General features: G+C 56.0%; 6 protein-coding genes across 6 annotated transcripts; all 6 read left to right on the top strand.

The window, feature by feature from the left end:
• Nucleotides 1–1,493: 1,493 nt before the first annotated feature.
• Nucleotides 1,494–2,189, top strand: LINJ_32_0100 (conserved hypothetical protein; the record flags this gene model as incomplete). The annotated part of the gene is made up of 1 exon (XM_001467655.1): nt 1,494–2,189. One exon carries the CDS (start codon nt 1,494–1,496, stop codon nt 2,187–2,189), a length of 696 nt encoding a protein of 231 aa, XP_001467692.1.
• A 2,937-nt stretch (nt 2,190–5,126) lies between these two features.
• LINJ_32_0090 (conserved hypothetical protein) lies at nt 5,127–6,041 on the top strand (the record flags this gene model as incomplete). The annotated part of the gene is made up of 1 exon (XM_001467654.1): nt 5,127–6,041. The coding sequence occupies one exon, from the start codon at nt 5,127–5,129 to the stop codon at nt 6,039–6,041; it is 915 nt and encodes a 304-aa protein (XP_001467691.1).
• A 2,233-nt stretch (nt 6,042–8,274) lies between these two features.
• Nucleotides 8,275–9,540, top strand: NMT (N-myristoyltransferase; the record flags this gene model as incomplete). The annotated part of the gene is made up of 1 exon (XM_001467653.1): nt 8,275–9,540. One exon carries the CDS (start codon nt 8,275–8,277, stop codon nt 9,538–9,540), a length of 1,266 nt encoding a protein of 421 aa, XP_001467690.1.
• A 1,110-nt stretch (nt 9,541–10,650) lies between these two features.
• LINJ_32_0070 (Qa-SNARE protein) lies at nt 10,651–11,388 on the top strand (the record flags this gene model as incomplete). The annotated part of the gene is made up of 1 exon (XM_001467652.1): nt 10,651–11,388. The coding sequence occupies one exon, from the start codon at nt 10,651–10,653 to the stop codon at nt 11,386–11,388; it is 738 nt and encodes a 245-aa protein (XP_001467689.1).
• Nucleotides 11,389–12,212: 824 nt separating this feature from the next.
• LINJ_32_0060 (conserved hypothetical protein) lies at nt 12,213–13,361 on the top strand (the record flags this gene model as incomplete). The annotated part of the gene is made up of 1 exon (XM_001467651.1): nt 12,213–13,361. The coding sequence occupies one exon, from the start codon at nt 12,213–12,215 to the stop codon at nt 13,359–13,361; it is 1,149 nt and encodes a 382-aa protein (XP_001467688.1).
• A 725-nt stretch (nt 13,362–14,086) lies between these two features.
• On the top strand, nt 14,087–15,088 carry LINJ_32_0050 (putative protein transport protein Sec13; the record flags this gene model as incomplete). The annotated part of the gene is made up of 1 exon (XM_001467650.1): nt 14,087–15,088. One exon carries the CDS (start codon nt 14,087–14,089, stop codon nt 15,086–15,088), a length of 1,002 nt encoding a protein of 333 aa, XP_001467687.1.
• Nucleotides 15,089–15,439: the final 351 nt, after the last annotated feature.

The following is a 15,439-nucleotide window of genomic DNA, read 5'->3' as shown; positions in this document are numbered from 1 at the left end:
CTCTCTTGCACCCTAGGTGAGTTACGTGGCGGACTGCGCTGACGACTCCGGGTTCTGCCGCTCCCTCTTAGTTCTCAACAGACACATACTTACTCCCCGTCATAGCGGCAACCACATCAGTTAATCATCATCATCTTTGGCCTATCCCACTCCTAAGTATTTGCGATTCGCTTTTCAAGACACACAAACACACACGCACACGCACACAGTAACGGCTCCAGGCAGGGAAGATCGGCTTTGATGAATGAAGTCTGCGCGGCGTCACTGGAGCTTGCATCAGTGTTCTGGTCACGTGCTCTTCTTTCACCCCGTTGCCGCAACTCGCCAACGACACACGCTTCGCTGGCCACGCCATCCAGCCGCTGCATTGCTTCCGTTTTGATGACGCCTGAGATGAGGCCCTTGACGCCTTTTTCGTGTGCTTTAGTGAAGCATCGGTGTCTCCAGGACGCGAGCTGACTAGCGTCTTTCTCCACGACCCTCTTGGTGCTCCGCACGTCGACAAACACTTTGCAGCTCTCTTTTCAGGGCTTGCCGGACCTGTCTTCAGTGCGACGCTTCTATTCCATTTGCAGCGGTGCTGATTCGCGCACATGCACTGCGGCACCCAAGCAGACGCTCTGCACTTCTTCCTGTCCCTCCTCTTGGCCGCCGTTATCCTCACACACCTTTCCTTCGCCACTTGTCAACACACCGGCCTATTCTTCCTTTCTCGCGCGACTTCAACCAACGCCACCACAACCACAACATACAAAAAACAAGCAAGCAAACAGGAGAAGAGGGGAGACGTAGCAGAAGAAGTGACCATATCAAGTAAAAACGCCACTGACTTGATCCTTGTTCAGTGTGTGTGTGTGTGTGCTGGCTTGTGTGTGGGACGTCTGCGACTGCAACCAAACAAACCAGTGGACCAACCTCAGCAAAGCAAAACAGAAATCAAAACAGAGAAGGACGCCATCTAGTAGCAGGTGAACCAGAAAAGCGGCAAAGGAAGAGCAAGGATCCACTCTTCTGCTGGCTTTCCTTGCACCGCACAAAGCAGCGGCGGCGTGCACGGAGCTGAACGCGCCAAGGCAGGCAAAGCGGGGGAGGGCCAAAGCGTGCGGCTGCCAGAGGTTCTCGTTTTTGCTGTTCTCCTCTCCTGGGGTGGCTCGGGTGCGTTTCGGAGTGGTGCTGTACGAAAGAAGCGGCGCGCCGCTACCCTTCCAGAGGAGGTCCTCGACACACCGCACATTCCCTCATTTTTGTCTTCAGGCTCGATCACAGCTTCGTATTCTTTGGCTTTCTCTTTTCCGGGCTCGTCTATCCTCCTTCGTCCCTGTCCGTGTCTGTGTTTTGATTTTTATTACTATTATTATTTTATCTTTTTTTTTTCGGTGTGGTGGAGAAAGAGGCTTATTGTGCGCGTGCGTGCGCCCTGGGGAGTGCTGGCGATTGAGCCTGCAGTGCGCTGTCGTTGCAAATTACAGTCTTCTCCGTTGTGAGGATGCAGGATGGCCGACGGTCCACCTCGGTTCTTCACGAAGCCAGAGGAGTACGTGGGCGTTAATAACCACCGGCGGACGCTTTTCTTAGACATGGACGAGACTCTTGTCCACTGTTACTTTGAGAAACCGACGTTTTTTATCGACACCAATGAAGACTTCTTCCAATTCACGCTGGAGGACGACCCCAGTGTGACCTACTACGCGTTTAGGCGACCTGGGTTGAATGAATTCCTTTACCAGTGCGCAGAGCACTACGATATGCGTATCTTCACCGCCGGCGAGGACCTGTACGCGCGGACGCTGCTTCGGTGGCTGCTGCCTGATAATCTTATTGACGAGTCTCGGTGGTACACCCGCGACGCGTGCGTAGGCGACGGCTACGGGCGCTTAATAAAGAATCTCAGCATGCTGGACGGTTTTCAATTTGAGGAGCGCACCGCCTTAATCCTGGACGACTCGGCACCTGATAATGTGTATCCGCATCAGAACGCACTCGCCATTCCCCGCTTCGCGCCACAAACAGGTCGTACAGATGAGGAGAACTATGGGCGAATGCAGGCGGATAGGGGCTTGGAAATGTTTGGCAGAATGCTATGCGGCGAGCATTTTACGCGGTGCGACGACGTTCGTGTCCCCATAGCACGTTTTTATGCACTTATACGAACTTACACACGAAGCAGCACAGCCAAGTCAGAGATGTGACGGTAGCCGCACCGCCCACTCCTCTCTACGCTTTCTCTAACAGGTCCGATGCCGTGGTGGTGCGGGGCGGCTCTATGTATATACAAGGATGGTTGCTAGTGTCCTTTTCTTGTGCGGGTGTGTGAACGCGAGTGTGCGGAGTCGAAGCTCTCCGTCGTAGCTCTTCATCTCTCTCTTTCCCTCGATGCAGCGCTCGACCCCACACATCCATCGCACCAAGGAGCGAATGGTGATGCCCTCTTCGTAGAGGTGGTCTCACACACAACCGCACCCATGCACACACCTCACACCACGCGGGCAAGGGCGTTCATCTGCACAGCCGTGTGCGAGGTGGAGCCCACAAACGGTGTACATTCCACAGGGCCGTGCGAAGCTGATCGCGAATCGTTTTTTTTTTGCGGGTGAATGTGCTTTTCTTTGGTTAAGGGGGGTGTTTTAGTGTGCAGAGGTCTCTGCAGTTTGTTGGTCTCACAGGCTTTTTGTTTTTCTTTTTACTGTGCCCCTCCCTACTCCTCCTCCTCCTCCTTCGTGATTCTTCCTTCCACCTCTACGGACTTCGGGTCTCACCACACACACACACACACACACACTGCGTCTTTTTATCGACTTTCCTGAAGGAAAAAAAGTCCAACAAAGAGGAGTATCGCCCTTTCTCTATATTGGCCGGAAAAAGAAACGCACGTACAAACGGGGTGAGGGTGGGGGACAACACCAATGAGCTTCAACAAGGACTGCCAGGCTAATAAAATGTAAGCGGTAGGGGACAATGGACAAGCGAAGCACCGTCTCTGATGGGAGTCGCATGAAAGCGTAGTCTTGTGCGCTCTCCTTGAATTCAGTCAAGTAAGCAGTTGGGCTCTTTGTGCTGTGGGTCCTTCACCTCTCGACCTCCGTTTCTGCTCTCTTCTGTTAGTCTCTGCACTCGACTCTCCGCTAAATGTGCAAGATGAAGCATGGGTGCGGGGAAGCGAAAACAGCGACAAGGGGTATTGTGTGACTGCCTCTCCGTCATGGTTGCTACAGGTCGTTTCTCCTTCTCTCCCGTGGACACCCCCTCTTCTCTCTCTTTGGCTCTGCTCTTCACCGGCTACTCCTGTTGGTACGCCTCCTTCACGGTCGCCCTAACGATGGGGAACTTTCAAGAGCCTTTTCTTAACCCAAGCACTGTCACCGCCGACCTTGCAACACACCCTTACCATGAGAATATGCGCTGCTCTGAAAGCACCTGCCAGTTACTCTAACGCCAGCTCGCTTGCCCCGTTGTTTTCTTTCAATTTGATCCTTGAACCGGCCACTCTCGTGCAAATGCGACAGCCTACGCGCGCGCCTTTCACACCGCTGTGAGCTCTCGTCTCACTTCTCTCTTCTCCCTTTCTGTTTTCTCAGAGAGGACGATCTTGTGTGTGTGTGTGCGTGCGTTTTTACTCGCGTTGGTGACGTGCCATTCTGCTGACGGGCATCCTCTCGTGCCCGAAAAGGGAGGTGTGGAGAAGGAGCCCACGTTCACCAAAACACCAGCGGCTGAATGACAATCGAGTTTGTAATTTGGATGGAGAAGCACGAGGGGATGCGATTTTCCCACTAACGTCACCTCATCCTTCTAGGCACCCGCGCTGCTCTGGAAAGTGAAGCAGACCGCACATGCCTGTGCTGACGTGAGGACGACCGCAACTTTCTGGATCACCTTAACCACAGCGTCATCTAAGGTCCATACGCATTCCTTTACTTTATCCTTGGCGCTGACAGCGTTCTTTGCCAGAACGCTGTTGTCAGCTGCGAGGCTCATCAAGAGAACGACCTGGCCATCACGGGACTCATTCAAGCGGCCGTCGATCGTTTTGACACGTACTTTTGAAAGGACTTGCGAGCTGGAGGTCATGTACCACCTCGAGAAGGCGTACTTCGTTGTCGAGGAAATGCTCACTAATGGTCTGGCTGTGGAGATGAAAAAGCACAATGCGCCGGAGACAATTTTTTTTTGTGATGGGCTCCGAAAATCTCGTCTCACTGCTTTGACGCAGCAGGCTTAGACAACTGCTGCCTCGTCGTTCTATTCCTATTTGAGTACTTGGTGTGCTGGAACATGTGCGGGTGTACGCGTGTCACCCTGTGCCTCTCCATGGCGCAGTTGATGTGTACTGCTGCTCTTCCTCTTGTTTCCCTTTGACTGCGTTATGGATGCGGCGCGTAGGCGTTGTGAGTGTCTCTAGTCAGGTAACTCCAGCCCCGCCAGAGGCAGAAATTCACAAAAATTGCACGCTACAAAAGAATACGGTGCGATAACGTAGCGCTGCGTTTCGCACCACCATCTTCTGCCGTGTCTGCTGTTGTGATTTCTATTAGCAAAAACGAGCTGGCTTGCGATGAGTCATTTTATTCTGCTTTGTGGAGGCCGCCTCTTGGCAAGAAAGACGAGGTAGGTGACACACGTCGCTTCACGTGCGGTTTCGTGCAGCGCAACAGCTCTTCTCAGCAAGGAACTTTTATCATTGAATCGCCCTTTCGCTTCCTTTATCCTGCCTTCAAGTAAACACAACAGCAGCAGCAGCAGCAGCACACGCACAGTAGAATAAGCTGTCTTCTCGGCTTCGTTCATCGGCGCATCTTCCTTTGAAAATCCTCCCCTTGCCCACGCTGTTGCGGTGCCCTGCTAGACGGCCACGCGCCTGCCTGCTTCCCTGAGGCGTTGCCGTCTCTCTTTCTCAGTCACGCGTCGGCCGCTGCGGCGAACAAGAAAGGGTGCGTGAATGTGGCTCGTGCCGACACAACCGTTGCAGGCTTGTAGTTAATCTCTGTTCGTCGGTCTACACGGAGTCACTACCACGTCGGTCGCAGAGGACGTTGCGCTTTGAAATATCCACCACGCCCAGGCAATGCACCTGCCCAACAGTCTCCACTCCTCTGCTCTCTCCGCGTGCACGATTCATTCCAGCCGAAATGGGAGGCAGCTCCGACACCATCGGCGTGCGGACGAAGCACGACCGTGAGGAGGAGGAGCGTGACAGGAAGCTGATTGAGCGGATCATGGAGGAGAACCAGAACCCGTTTCAGACACTCGTGGATCCCCTCCTGGAGCAGGCTTCCTACGTGTACAACACCTACCTGTATGCCTCCGGCGTGATGTTTCTCACGCTTTCATTTTGGGGGGCGTACCCGTCGTTTGTGCGGTTCCGCCACGCACACATCTTCCGCTATCGCCGGACGCAGCTCTCCTTTCGCCGCGGCCTCTTCGCGACCGAGCACATGCCAAAGTGGAACAAGAACCGTCTTCAGCGCATTGTTGTTCCCCCTCTCCCCACATCGGACCTGGTGGTTGTGGGTTCCGCGGCCGCATCTCCTGTGCACCCGACATTGTATTCGCCTTCTGCTGCTACTAGCAACGTTTCCGTGGTTGCAGCAGCGGACACTGCCGTTACGGCGCGCCCCGCGAGTAATTTGGACAGGCGTTTTGATGTGATGGAGCTATCTGCCACGCGCACGCCGCACGGCAGCTTTGGTGGCGGTGACACGGAGAAGAGTGAGCACGCGCTCAGTCGTGAGCTGCAGAGCATCAACCGCGACTTCTTCGGTCCACAGTCGCGGCTTTTTCACCGTCCCATACAAGAAAATGCTTCGGCCCGCGATCTGCGACAGCGCCTCAGGGCAGCAGTGACGACTGCAAAGGCTGTAGTAGTCCTGGTGGAGAACCACCGCACCGTTCGCAGTATCCCGGAAGGGTGGGAGGTGTGGTGGGTGTCGGAGCCCGAGGCACGACGCCGCCGGTTCTGCAAGTTCTGGCTTGGTGGTCTGGTGTGCGCGCGCGCATTTCAAGACCTGATGGACATGCCGGATATGCCGGACTTCATCAACTAACGGTACTCTCGATAACGTTCTTTCATCGTCATCGATTCGCTGCTGCGCCTCCGTGTGAGTGTGGTCTTTGAATTGAGTCAGAGATGGGTTGCACCGGTGAGGTGATGTGACGGATGGGCGGCGGAAAAGCGTATCAGCGTTGCATGCGCAGAACACACCCCTTCTCCGACGAAGCGTGTGTGAAGACGAAACAGCGCGACGAAGCGCAGCCCCCCCCCCTCCTCCAGGGACTCGATTTCTCAGAAGCACGTATACCGGGTCGTGCCCATGCAGGGAGAGGGAACACCGTCGAAACAAAGTAAGAACGGCCTCGAGCAGGTTTTTGCTCGAAACACCGCCGTTCAAGTCATCAAAGAGGATGCCACTGCACAAGTAAGGCACGCCAAGAGGAAGCGCCTTGACAATCCTCGCCACCAGCCTCTCGCACTTGACTGAACACACCCCTCCCTACAGGCAGAGAGGGAAGGAGAGAGCACCCATCTTGCCGCCTGGTGGAAAACTCTCAATACACGTAACGGCTTGGACAGCCGTATAGGACACTGCCAAAGGGGTGCACGACACCCCATCCAATGCGAGATTGGTGCCTTACAGAGACAATTAACAAAGTATAGCTCGTCGTCACCGCAGGTTCTGCTCTTTATCGACCTCGTCTATCCCGCCCTTTTTCATTACCTGCCACCTCCGTTTTCCTCTCTCCATATTTCTCTATTGCCCGATTCACTCAGACCTTTGTGTGCATCCTACCATGACATCTTGACGTGTGAGTCTCTTTGCTGTGCCCCTTTGGCATTCCACGCACGCGGATGTGAGCCGTTGTGAAACTTCATATATTTCGGCACCTCTCTGCTTTCCGCCCGGATGACGGGGGAGAGGAGGAGAGGCACCTCAATGCATGGCGCTACAGGGCTCACTACTCTACTCGGCGGCAAAGCCAAGCAGCCCGGACCCCCTCATTCCTTGCGAAGTGCCGAACCACCTGTGGTGGTGACAGGGTCGCCGGCGCCGGCGCCGTGCTGGAAGTCCGGGCGACGTATCGCTGCTGATGTAGTTGGTCGGGTCCTGGCCGGGCGTTGCGTCGGGGCGACCGGCGACAGTGAACACGCGTGTGCCATCCATATGGTTCGGCAGCGTGTCACCGCGTCTCGAGAGTAACCCGCCCGGGCCCCTACACCGCCCACTGGTGTGCGGGCGGGGGGAGGGCGGGGGCAGCGGCGCCCGCGCCCATTCCGAGAAGGGAGGGAGGCACGAGCTGGCGGCCGGCGAGGCGGCGGGTGGGTGGGGTAGAGCTCGAGGGCAGATGGCCGTGCTCAGATGGCTGAGTCGGCAGCACTGCTGCACCGCGTGCCTGCCGCTTCTTCGCGCGACGCGGGGTGGGACTGTGACAGGCCGTGGGTGGAGCGGAGCTTGCCCTGTGTTGGAGTGGCAGAGAAACGAATGCGTTGAACAGCAAAACACACACTGTGAGCCTTGGGGCTTTTTTGCACCTTTCAGAAAAAATTGAAGAAGAGAGATGAGTGAAGTATAGAGTTCCACGGCGCATATGCACCGTTCTCTGATCGTTTCCGCCTCGTTTTCACGTGCTCGTGTCGCCCTCGACGCGCTCGTTCCTTTCTTCTGCAGCTGCCGTCTTTGTGGTTTCTTTGAAAAGCACCACTGGAGCTGCAAGTGATAGCCTTGCTGTTAATGGCTAGATTGTGGAACGAGTTGATGCTGCTTTTTCTTTTTGCAGTGAGTCGCTCGGATGGTTGGGGAGAAGAGTGATGACGACTCCAGATGCAGCGGAGACCCAGCTCAAGGGGCCCCGCGTCTCAATCCTCCCTCTGCTCGCGCCTTCTCTTTTGCCAGTGGCGTTCCACGAAGTATGCGTATCACCGTGCGGCTGTGTGCGCGTGCTTACGTGTGTTGAGGGGGTGTCAATGTTTTTTTTATTTTGCTTCTTCCCATCCTCTTGGAACGCTCGCCATATTCCCGACCTTCGTCAACCGACTACTTTCGTCCTTTGCGACTAGCTTTTCTCTTGCCCTCTCCTCTCCTGTTGCTTTCCTCTCATCCCCCACTGTAACACGATCTTTCTCCCTCGTCTCCCCTGCACCTCAGCTCTGTCTTTTTCGCTAGCTTGCGCCTTTGTGTGTGCGTGTGTGCTACGTAGCTGCACCTCAATCTTCTTCTGGGTTTTGCTTGACTCAAGTAGGGGCGACTGCACGGCTGTACGCACACGCACACGAATACCGCGATGTCTCGCAATCCATCGAACTCTGACGCTGCGCATGCATTCTGGAGCACACAGCCCGTACCGCAGACGGAAGATGAGACGGAGAAAATCGTGTTCGCCGGTCCGATGGACGAGCCAAAAACGGTAGCCGATATTCCTGAGGAACCATACCCGATCGCCAGCACATTTGAGTGGTGGACGCCAAACATGGAGGCGGCCGATGACATTCACGCAATTTACGAGCTTCTCCGCGATAACTACGTCGAGGACGACGACAGTATGTTTCGTTTCAACTACTCCGAGGAGTTTCTTCAGTGGGCACTATGCCCACCGAGCTACATCCCGGACTGGCACGTTGCCGTTCGCCGGAAGGCGGATAAGAAGCTGCTGGCCTTCATTGCCGGCGTTCCCGTGACGTTGCGCATGGGCACCCCCAAGTACATGAAAGTGAAAGCACAGGAAAAGGGCCAAGAGGAGGAGGCGGCCAAGTATGATGCACCCCGTCACATCTGCGAAATCAACTTTCTCTGTGTCCACAAGCAACTGCGGGAGAAGCGGCTTGCCCCTATTTTGATCAAAGAGGTGACGCGCCGCGTGAACCGCACCAACGTGTGGCAGGCGGTGTACACAGCTGGTGTGCTGCTACCCACTCCGTATGCATCAGGGCAGTACTTCCACCGCAGCCTGAACCCCGAGAAGCTTGTGGAGATCCGCTTCAGCGGCATTCCTGCACAGTACCAGAAGTTTCAGAACCCAATGGCGATGCTGAAGCGCAACTACCAGCTGCCGAACGCGCCAAAGAACTCTGGTCTTCGTGAAATGAAGCCATCTGACGTTCCGCAGGTACGGCGAATTCTCATGAACTACCTGGACAACTTCGATGTAGGTCCCGTCTTTAGCGATGCCGAGATCAGCCACTACCTCCTTCCGCGCGACGGTGTGGTCTTCACCTACGTGGTGGAAAACGATAAGAAGGTGACGGACTTCTTTTCCTTCTATCGAATTCCATCGACCGTGATTGGGAACAGCAATTATAACATTCTGAACGCAGCTTACGTTCACTACTATGCGGCAACGAGTATGCCTTTGCATCAACTCATTCTCGACCTTTTGATCGTGGCGCACTCACGCGGCTTCGACGTGTGCAATATGGTAGAGATCCTCGACAACCGGTCGTTCGTTGAGCAGCTCAAGTTTGGCGCCGGCGACGGTCATCTTCGCTATTACTTCTACAACTGGGCGTATCCAAAGATCAAGCCTTCTCAGGTTGCCTTGGTGATGTTGTAGTCTACGCACCGCCCCACCTTTCCGTCTTTCACCCTCCTTCACGTTCATACTCCCCCTTGTAAGTGCGAGCGGAGGGGGGGGGAGGAGCAGATCGGGAGCGGAGAGAGAATAAAGTTGGCGTAGAGAGTGTAAGGGGCCAGTTTTCGTTGTGATTAAACGTGTCAAAAGGAGGTTCGCGCATTCAGCAACGAGTACATCGACCACTCCTCTTTAGAAGACTCATCGATCAGGCTCCACCAGCTGCACATGCAGCCATGGCGGCACCGACTTTCCATTAGCGCGCCGCCTTTTCTCTTCGTGCGAAACGTGAGGACAGCCGGGGGAGACTGGGATGCGGAAGAAAACATGGTGGACCAGGCGTCGCTCTGCCTTTCTATCTGCTTTTCTTCGGTCTTCGTTGACTTTGAGCCCCACGCGGACTGCGTATCCCGCAACTGGTCACGTCTTGGGGGGGGGACAAAGATGGGCAGAGGGCGAGAAGAAAGCACCATGCGATGGGACACGTGACTCCACTGCCTCTGTTCCGCACATTCAGCGCGTTGATGTCGTCTTTTTTTCTCTCCGTGCATGTTCTCATGCGTTCCTCTCTTCGTCGCCTTGTGCCCCTCATCTTCGTGTGCATTTCGTCTCACTTCCTCTTGTTCTCTCGCCATCTGCTGCTGCCGCCTGCACTCTGTGCTGACCCAGGGGCTTTTGCGAGAGTCGTTCTTACACCCACACATTCGTCCGGCCACGACCCCATCGGCCGAAAGTGTGCTCACTAGGATAAACGTGTACGGCTTCGCAGCGCTGAGGCGTTCACCACGCCGGACAAAAACAAAGAAAATTACTGCGGTCTGCACCACTCCTTCTTTCCCTTCCTCAGCAACGAGTGCTTGTGGGGGGCGCTGCCATTGACGTGGCAGCGGCAGCTGCGTCGCCATCATGGTTGTCGAACGCGATCGGTCAAACGAACTCTATGACCTCTTTTCTCGGCAGAGGCGGAGTCGACCGCCGCCGAGCACTGGTGCGGTGGTGTCCACTGGTTTGCACAGCAGTAGCGACGTGCAAACATTCAACCGCTTTGCCAAAGAGTTCTCCAACAACATTGCCACCGTCTCTGAGTACATTATGCGTTTGACGCAGCTGGCAAACCGTCAGAGCGTCTTCGACGACCAGACGGCTGAGGTCAGTGAGTTGACGCAGATGGTGAAGAGCTCGCTGCAACGCCTCCACAACGATGCAGGAACGCTGGAGGAGCTGAAGCGGCGAGCCGTTGAGTCACAAAAAGGGTGCATTCAGCCCATGGGCGACGCTCGCGGTATGTTTGGCAGCTCGTCTTATCACCTCCGTACGTCTGAGAAGCACAGCGACACCGTTGTTGAGACGCTGCGCAGCCGGCTGGCTCGCACCGGACAGCAGTTCCGCACCACTCTCCAGCATCAATCCAAAAGCCTCAAGGATAAGGCGAACCGGCGTCACATGTTCACCACAGCGGATCGGCCGCAAACGTTTGAGAGCGCGCTTTTTCAGGACCAGGAGCAGCATCAACAGCAGCAACTGCTGCTCTCCGGAACGGGCAGCACGCAGTACTACCAGCAGCGAGCAGACGCCGTGCTGGAGATCGAGGCAGCTGTGCAGGAAGTTGGTGAACTCTTCAACGATTTCACGCGCCTTGTTCAGGAGCAGGAGGAGGTTGTGCTTCGTATTGACACGGATGTGGACAACGCTGTGCGTCACGTCAACGCCGGAAGCAATGAACTGATGCGATACTTGACGAACCTGAGCTCCAACCGCGGGCTCATTCTGAAAGTGTTTGCAATGCTGTTCTTCTTCCTCATGCTTTTTGGTATCCTGGTGGTGCGCTAGCTGGCAGGGCGCTGACGAGTATGTGTGTGTGTCTTCATTGTCGTCGCACGTAATGGTAATGAAGCCGATGATGAGAGAGGAGCGCTCATCTTGTTTGCCATTGACCACACAACAGACTTGTTGGCTGGCGTGCCGCAACGAGTGCGTGAGTGGGTGGGTGGTGGAAACGAGCTGCATTTTCGCATTCCTTTTTGTAGAAGCCGTTCTGTGCGTCCCAGGATGGGACTTTTGGAGGGCTCTCAGGGTTTTCGGGTGTGCGTCGCCCTCCTCCTGTCGTCCCCGGGCATCAGGGCTGATGCCCGGGATTCTCGGTCGCAATCCTCTAGTGTGTGTTCGCATCCATTTCTTTTTCCTTCGTTGCCATGCATTCAGTGTGCTCGTGGAGGTACTGACTTCATACTCTGTTCTCTTGTTGGATGCTGATGGTTCTCAAGATGCAACCCTGGCAGGTCCGAGAAGCCTGCTCCCCCGCCCCCTCGCCCCGCTTACGGCATTCTGTTGGCCCCCCCTCTTCCAAGAGAGTGAAATCGTGAAGAGTTCAGAGAAAGTTTGATGCATATCGCAGGGGGCTTCTGTGCTTTGCCAAATGGTCGCCTACGTGCAAGCAAGGTTCTCCTGCGACACACGATCAGGACGACAACATGACTGTGGCGACAATAATCTTTCGGCGCCCCTACTTCGAATTCTCGTCGTCACCGATCTTCTCACTTTCTCTGCGGCCCTCCTTATTTTTTTGTTCGGCTTGCCCGGGCTGCTTAGCAGGTGCAGCAGCACCTCCCCTCCCTTCAGCTTTGTGTGGAGGCGGTCACAGCTGCTTTTTTACGATGAACCATCCAAAGCTGCTGCCGAGTCAGGAGTTAGTGCTCCACCATGTTAGCGTTGACAGTTTCTCGCCGGCCACAGCATCGGTGTTGAAGTTTCCGGCATCACCGCTGCTACCGCGCTCCCCGTTCTCGAATGCGTGCGCAGGCCAAGCGTCCGCACCAACAGTGCCGTGCTCGCCGCTGAACGACTCCAGCACCATCGCGGCGCCATCCATCGTCCGCCCTCAAATACGCCAGCGTGATGAGTGGGAGTCGTCACTGGTGGACGTGGACGCCTTCGTGCTAGGTCCCGACAGCCTCTACACATCGAGCTTTGACCGTCGCGAACCGGTGTCGGTCCGCTACATAGCAGATAAGCTTGATCGTGCGTGGCTGTCTCGGCGTCCAGTTTTAGCTATTCGCGGGGACGATGGCGCTGTGTCTGCCGTTCGGGGTAAAACTGGCGGTGCTGGTAGCCACATGCCAATTCTGTCGAAACTGAGCACGTCTGTGCTGGAGGACACTTTCACAGCACTGGAGCTGGCTGCCCATGGACACCCTGAGGTCCCGCTGGAGCGTCTTCTGCTGTACGCGAGACCTTTTCTAGGCGAAAAGGATGTCGGCGAGGAGGTCCTAGAGGAACTGAATTCCTACTGGCTACTGCGTCGCAGTGGGACAGGGGGACTGCTACCAGGCATTCCGGACCTGCGTGTTACCGTACGCGAGGACAACGAGCTGGCACTTTGCCACCCTACAGTGCTGAGGGACTGTCCATTGCCGTTTAAACAGCGGGATTGGTACGTCCCCGTGGTGGAGCGTCGCCGACCCACCCCCGCAGGTGACGCTCCCTCCGCCAAGCGTGCTCGGGGAGAGGCATCGCCAGGAGGCTCGAGCTCCAGATCGCTTGTTGCGCAGCTTCAGGCCTGTGAAGCATACGCGGTGAAGGCGGTGAGCCTGAGTCGGGCGATGCTTCGCCGCGAGGAAACGCGTCAGGTGCACACGCAGATGACCGTGTATGAGCTAGCATCGTTGCGTAGTGTGGTGGAGGGGGCGCGAGATGACAGTGACGTGGTGGGGGCATCGCTGCCCGCATCGGCACTGTCGCGCTGCCTGGTGGCGTTGTTGCGACCGATCGAGAGGGGCGCATGGCTTGACCCGCAGACGCAGTAGCCAAAGCAACGTTAATATGGTGCGTAGTGCACGGCTGTGTTGATGTGAGGGTTGGCAAGAAGGGGGGCACAATGGATCCCGGCATCACCAGCCACGCTCTCCATCTTTCTTGGTATCTGCACCCCCGCACAGGCGCGTCACTTTACAAAAGGGCAGGAGAACAAGGTAAAATTTCAGTGATAGCATCCACAGTGCTGTGCTGCAGAGTGCAATGCAGGCTGAGACAGCTGATGCTTTTGTGCTGCCACAAGGGCCGCTAACACTACTCAGCAGACCACTGCTTCAGAAAGTGACGGCGAAAAAAAGATGATGAGGGGAATAGGACATGACAGCCACCATTCGAAAGCATCTTGAGGGGGAAATCTCCGTGTTCATGTCCTGCTGCCATTACGCCTTTTTTAGCATGTCTCACGACAGCGATTTCCCTGCATGCTGTCGGTGTTCTGCTGCCTTCTCCTCCTACTACCGCTCTCCCACACTATGCGATGGCCTTTCAGCCACCCCCCCTTTTGGCTCTCGCGCTTCCCTCCTGGCCGTACGCCGGCTCTGCACTTCTGCCTTGAATCTCTCGCGTCTCCGCTGCTCTCCCCGGGCGTTTCCCGCTGTTTAGCTCATACCGCCACTCGCTTTTTTTGTTGTTGTCCTGCTAAGTGTGAACACGAGAGAGTCCAGCGCAGTCCAACATGCGTACCCAGACGTTTCCTCAGCAACTTCGTGCACCAGGAATGGTGCCACACCTGGCAAATGGCGCTGCTGCCCCCGCTGCGCCGCAGGTGCCAGCTATTCACGAGCACACGGATGTCATTCATGACACGCAGTTCGACTACTATGGTCTGCAGCTCGCCACTGCCAGCTCCGATAGAACGATCGGCATTCACGTCGCCCGGGCGGGTGCCCCGTTGAACCGCGTGGCAACTCTTACTGGCCATGAGGGCCCTGTGTGGATGGTTAGCTGGGCGCACCCGCGCTTCGGCAATCTTCTCGCCTCTGCCTCGTACGATCAGAAAGCGATAATTTGGAAAGAGATCCACCAAGGTGCACCTAAGTGGACTCCTGTGCATGTCATCGACATCCACCAAGGCAGCGTAAACGCGGTGCAGTGGGCGCCCGAGGAATACGGCCCGGTCGTTGCCACCGCCAGCAGCGACGGCACCGTTGCCATCACCACATACCGTGACGGTTGCTGGCAGCCCAGCGTGAAGTTAAGCAACAATAGCAACCAAATCGCGCACGCGATGGGGGCAACGAGCGTAACGTTCGCGCCATTCAAGTCGGAGCTGGTCGACCACGTAGTGGTTGCATCTGGCGGCTGCGACGGCCACGTGCGCCTGTGGGTATCTGCGAGCTCCCCAGAGCGCGGCTTGGGGTTTGAACTGCATCAGGTGATCGAAGCGCACGCGGACTGGGTTCGCGATGTTGCATTCTGCCCTACATCCCCAGCATCCCGCTTCGTGATCCTTGCGTCGTGCGGGCAGGATAAGACAGTTGTCATGTACCGGAAGCCGTGGGATCAGCTGTGTGCGGAGATCAGCGAGGGTGCCTCGCAGGCTACGGAATGGGAGCGGAGTGTCATCGAGTTTGCAGAGCCTGTCTGGAGGCTTTCTTGGGCCCCTTCGGGTGAGATGCTCGTCGTGACAAACGCAAAGTCTGAGGTGTTTGTGCTTCGCGAAGGTGTCGACTTCACCGAACCGTGGATTAAACTTCCTTTGAAGGACTTCCAGCAGTAGAGCAGTGCAGCTACAGACTTGCTGCTAGTGTCAACCATTTTTTTTTCCTGTTCTCCTCTCCTTCTACTTCACCTTTTGGAGCTTTCGTGGCTTGCCAGCGCAACAACGGCTACAAGGATTCCCCTCAAGTGCAGATTATCTGGAGGGCATGCCGAGGCGATAAAGGACGGGCCACCCTGTTCTGTTCCTCATTTTCGTTGAGTAGTGGTTGCGGTTGTGGTTGCTTCAGCCCTCCCTGTGCGCCCCGATTCCCGCCTTCTTTCCTGATTGTTTTCCCCCTGCGCGCAATCGCTTTGCGTATCGTTGGCTTCCATCTCTATAGGTGCATGGGTGGTTGGCGGGGTGGAACGA

Source organism: Leishmania infantum, chromosome 32 (genome assembly GCF_000002875.2).
Source record: "Leishmania infantum JPCM5 genome chromosome 32".
NCBI classification, from domain to species: domain Eukaryota; phylum Euglenozoa; class Kinetoplastea; order Trypanosomatida; family Trypanosomatidae; genus Leishmania; species Leishmania infantum.
This window is presented reverse-complemented; position numbering and strand designations above follow the sequence as displayed.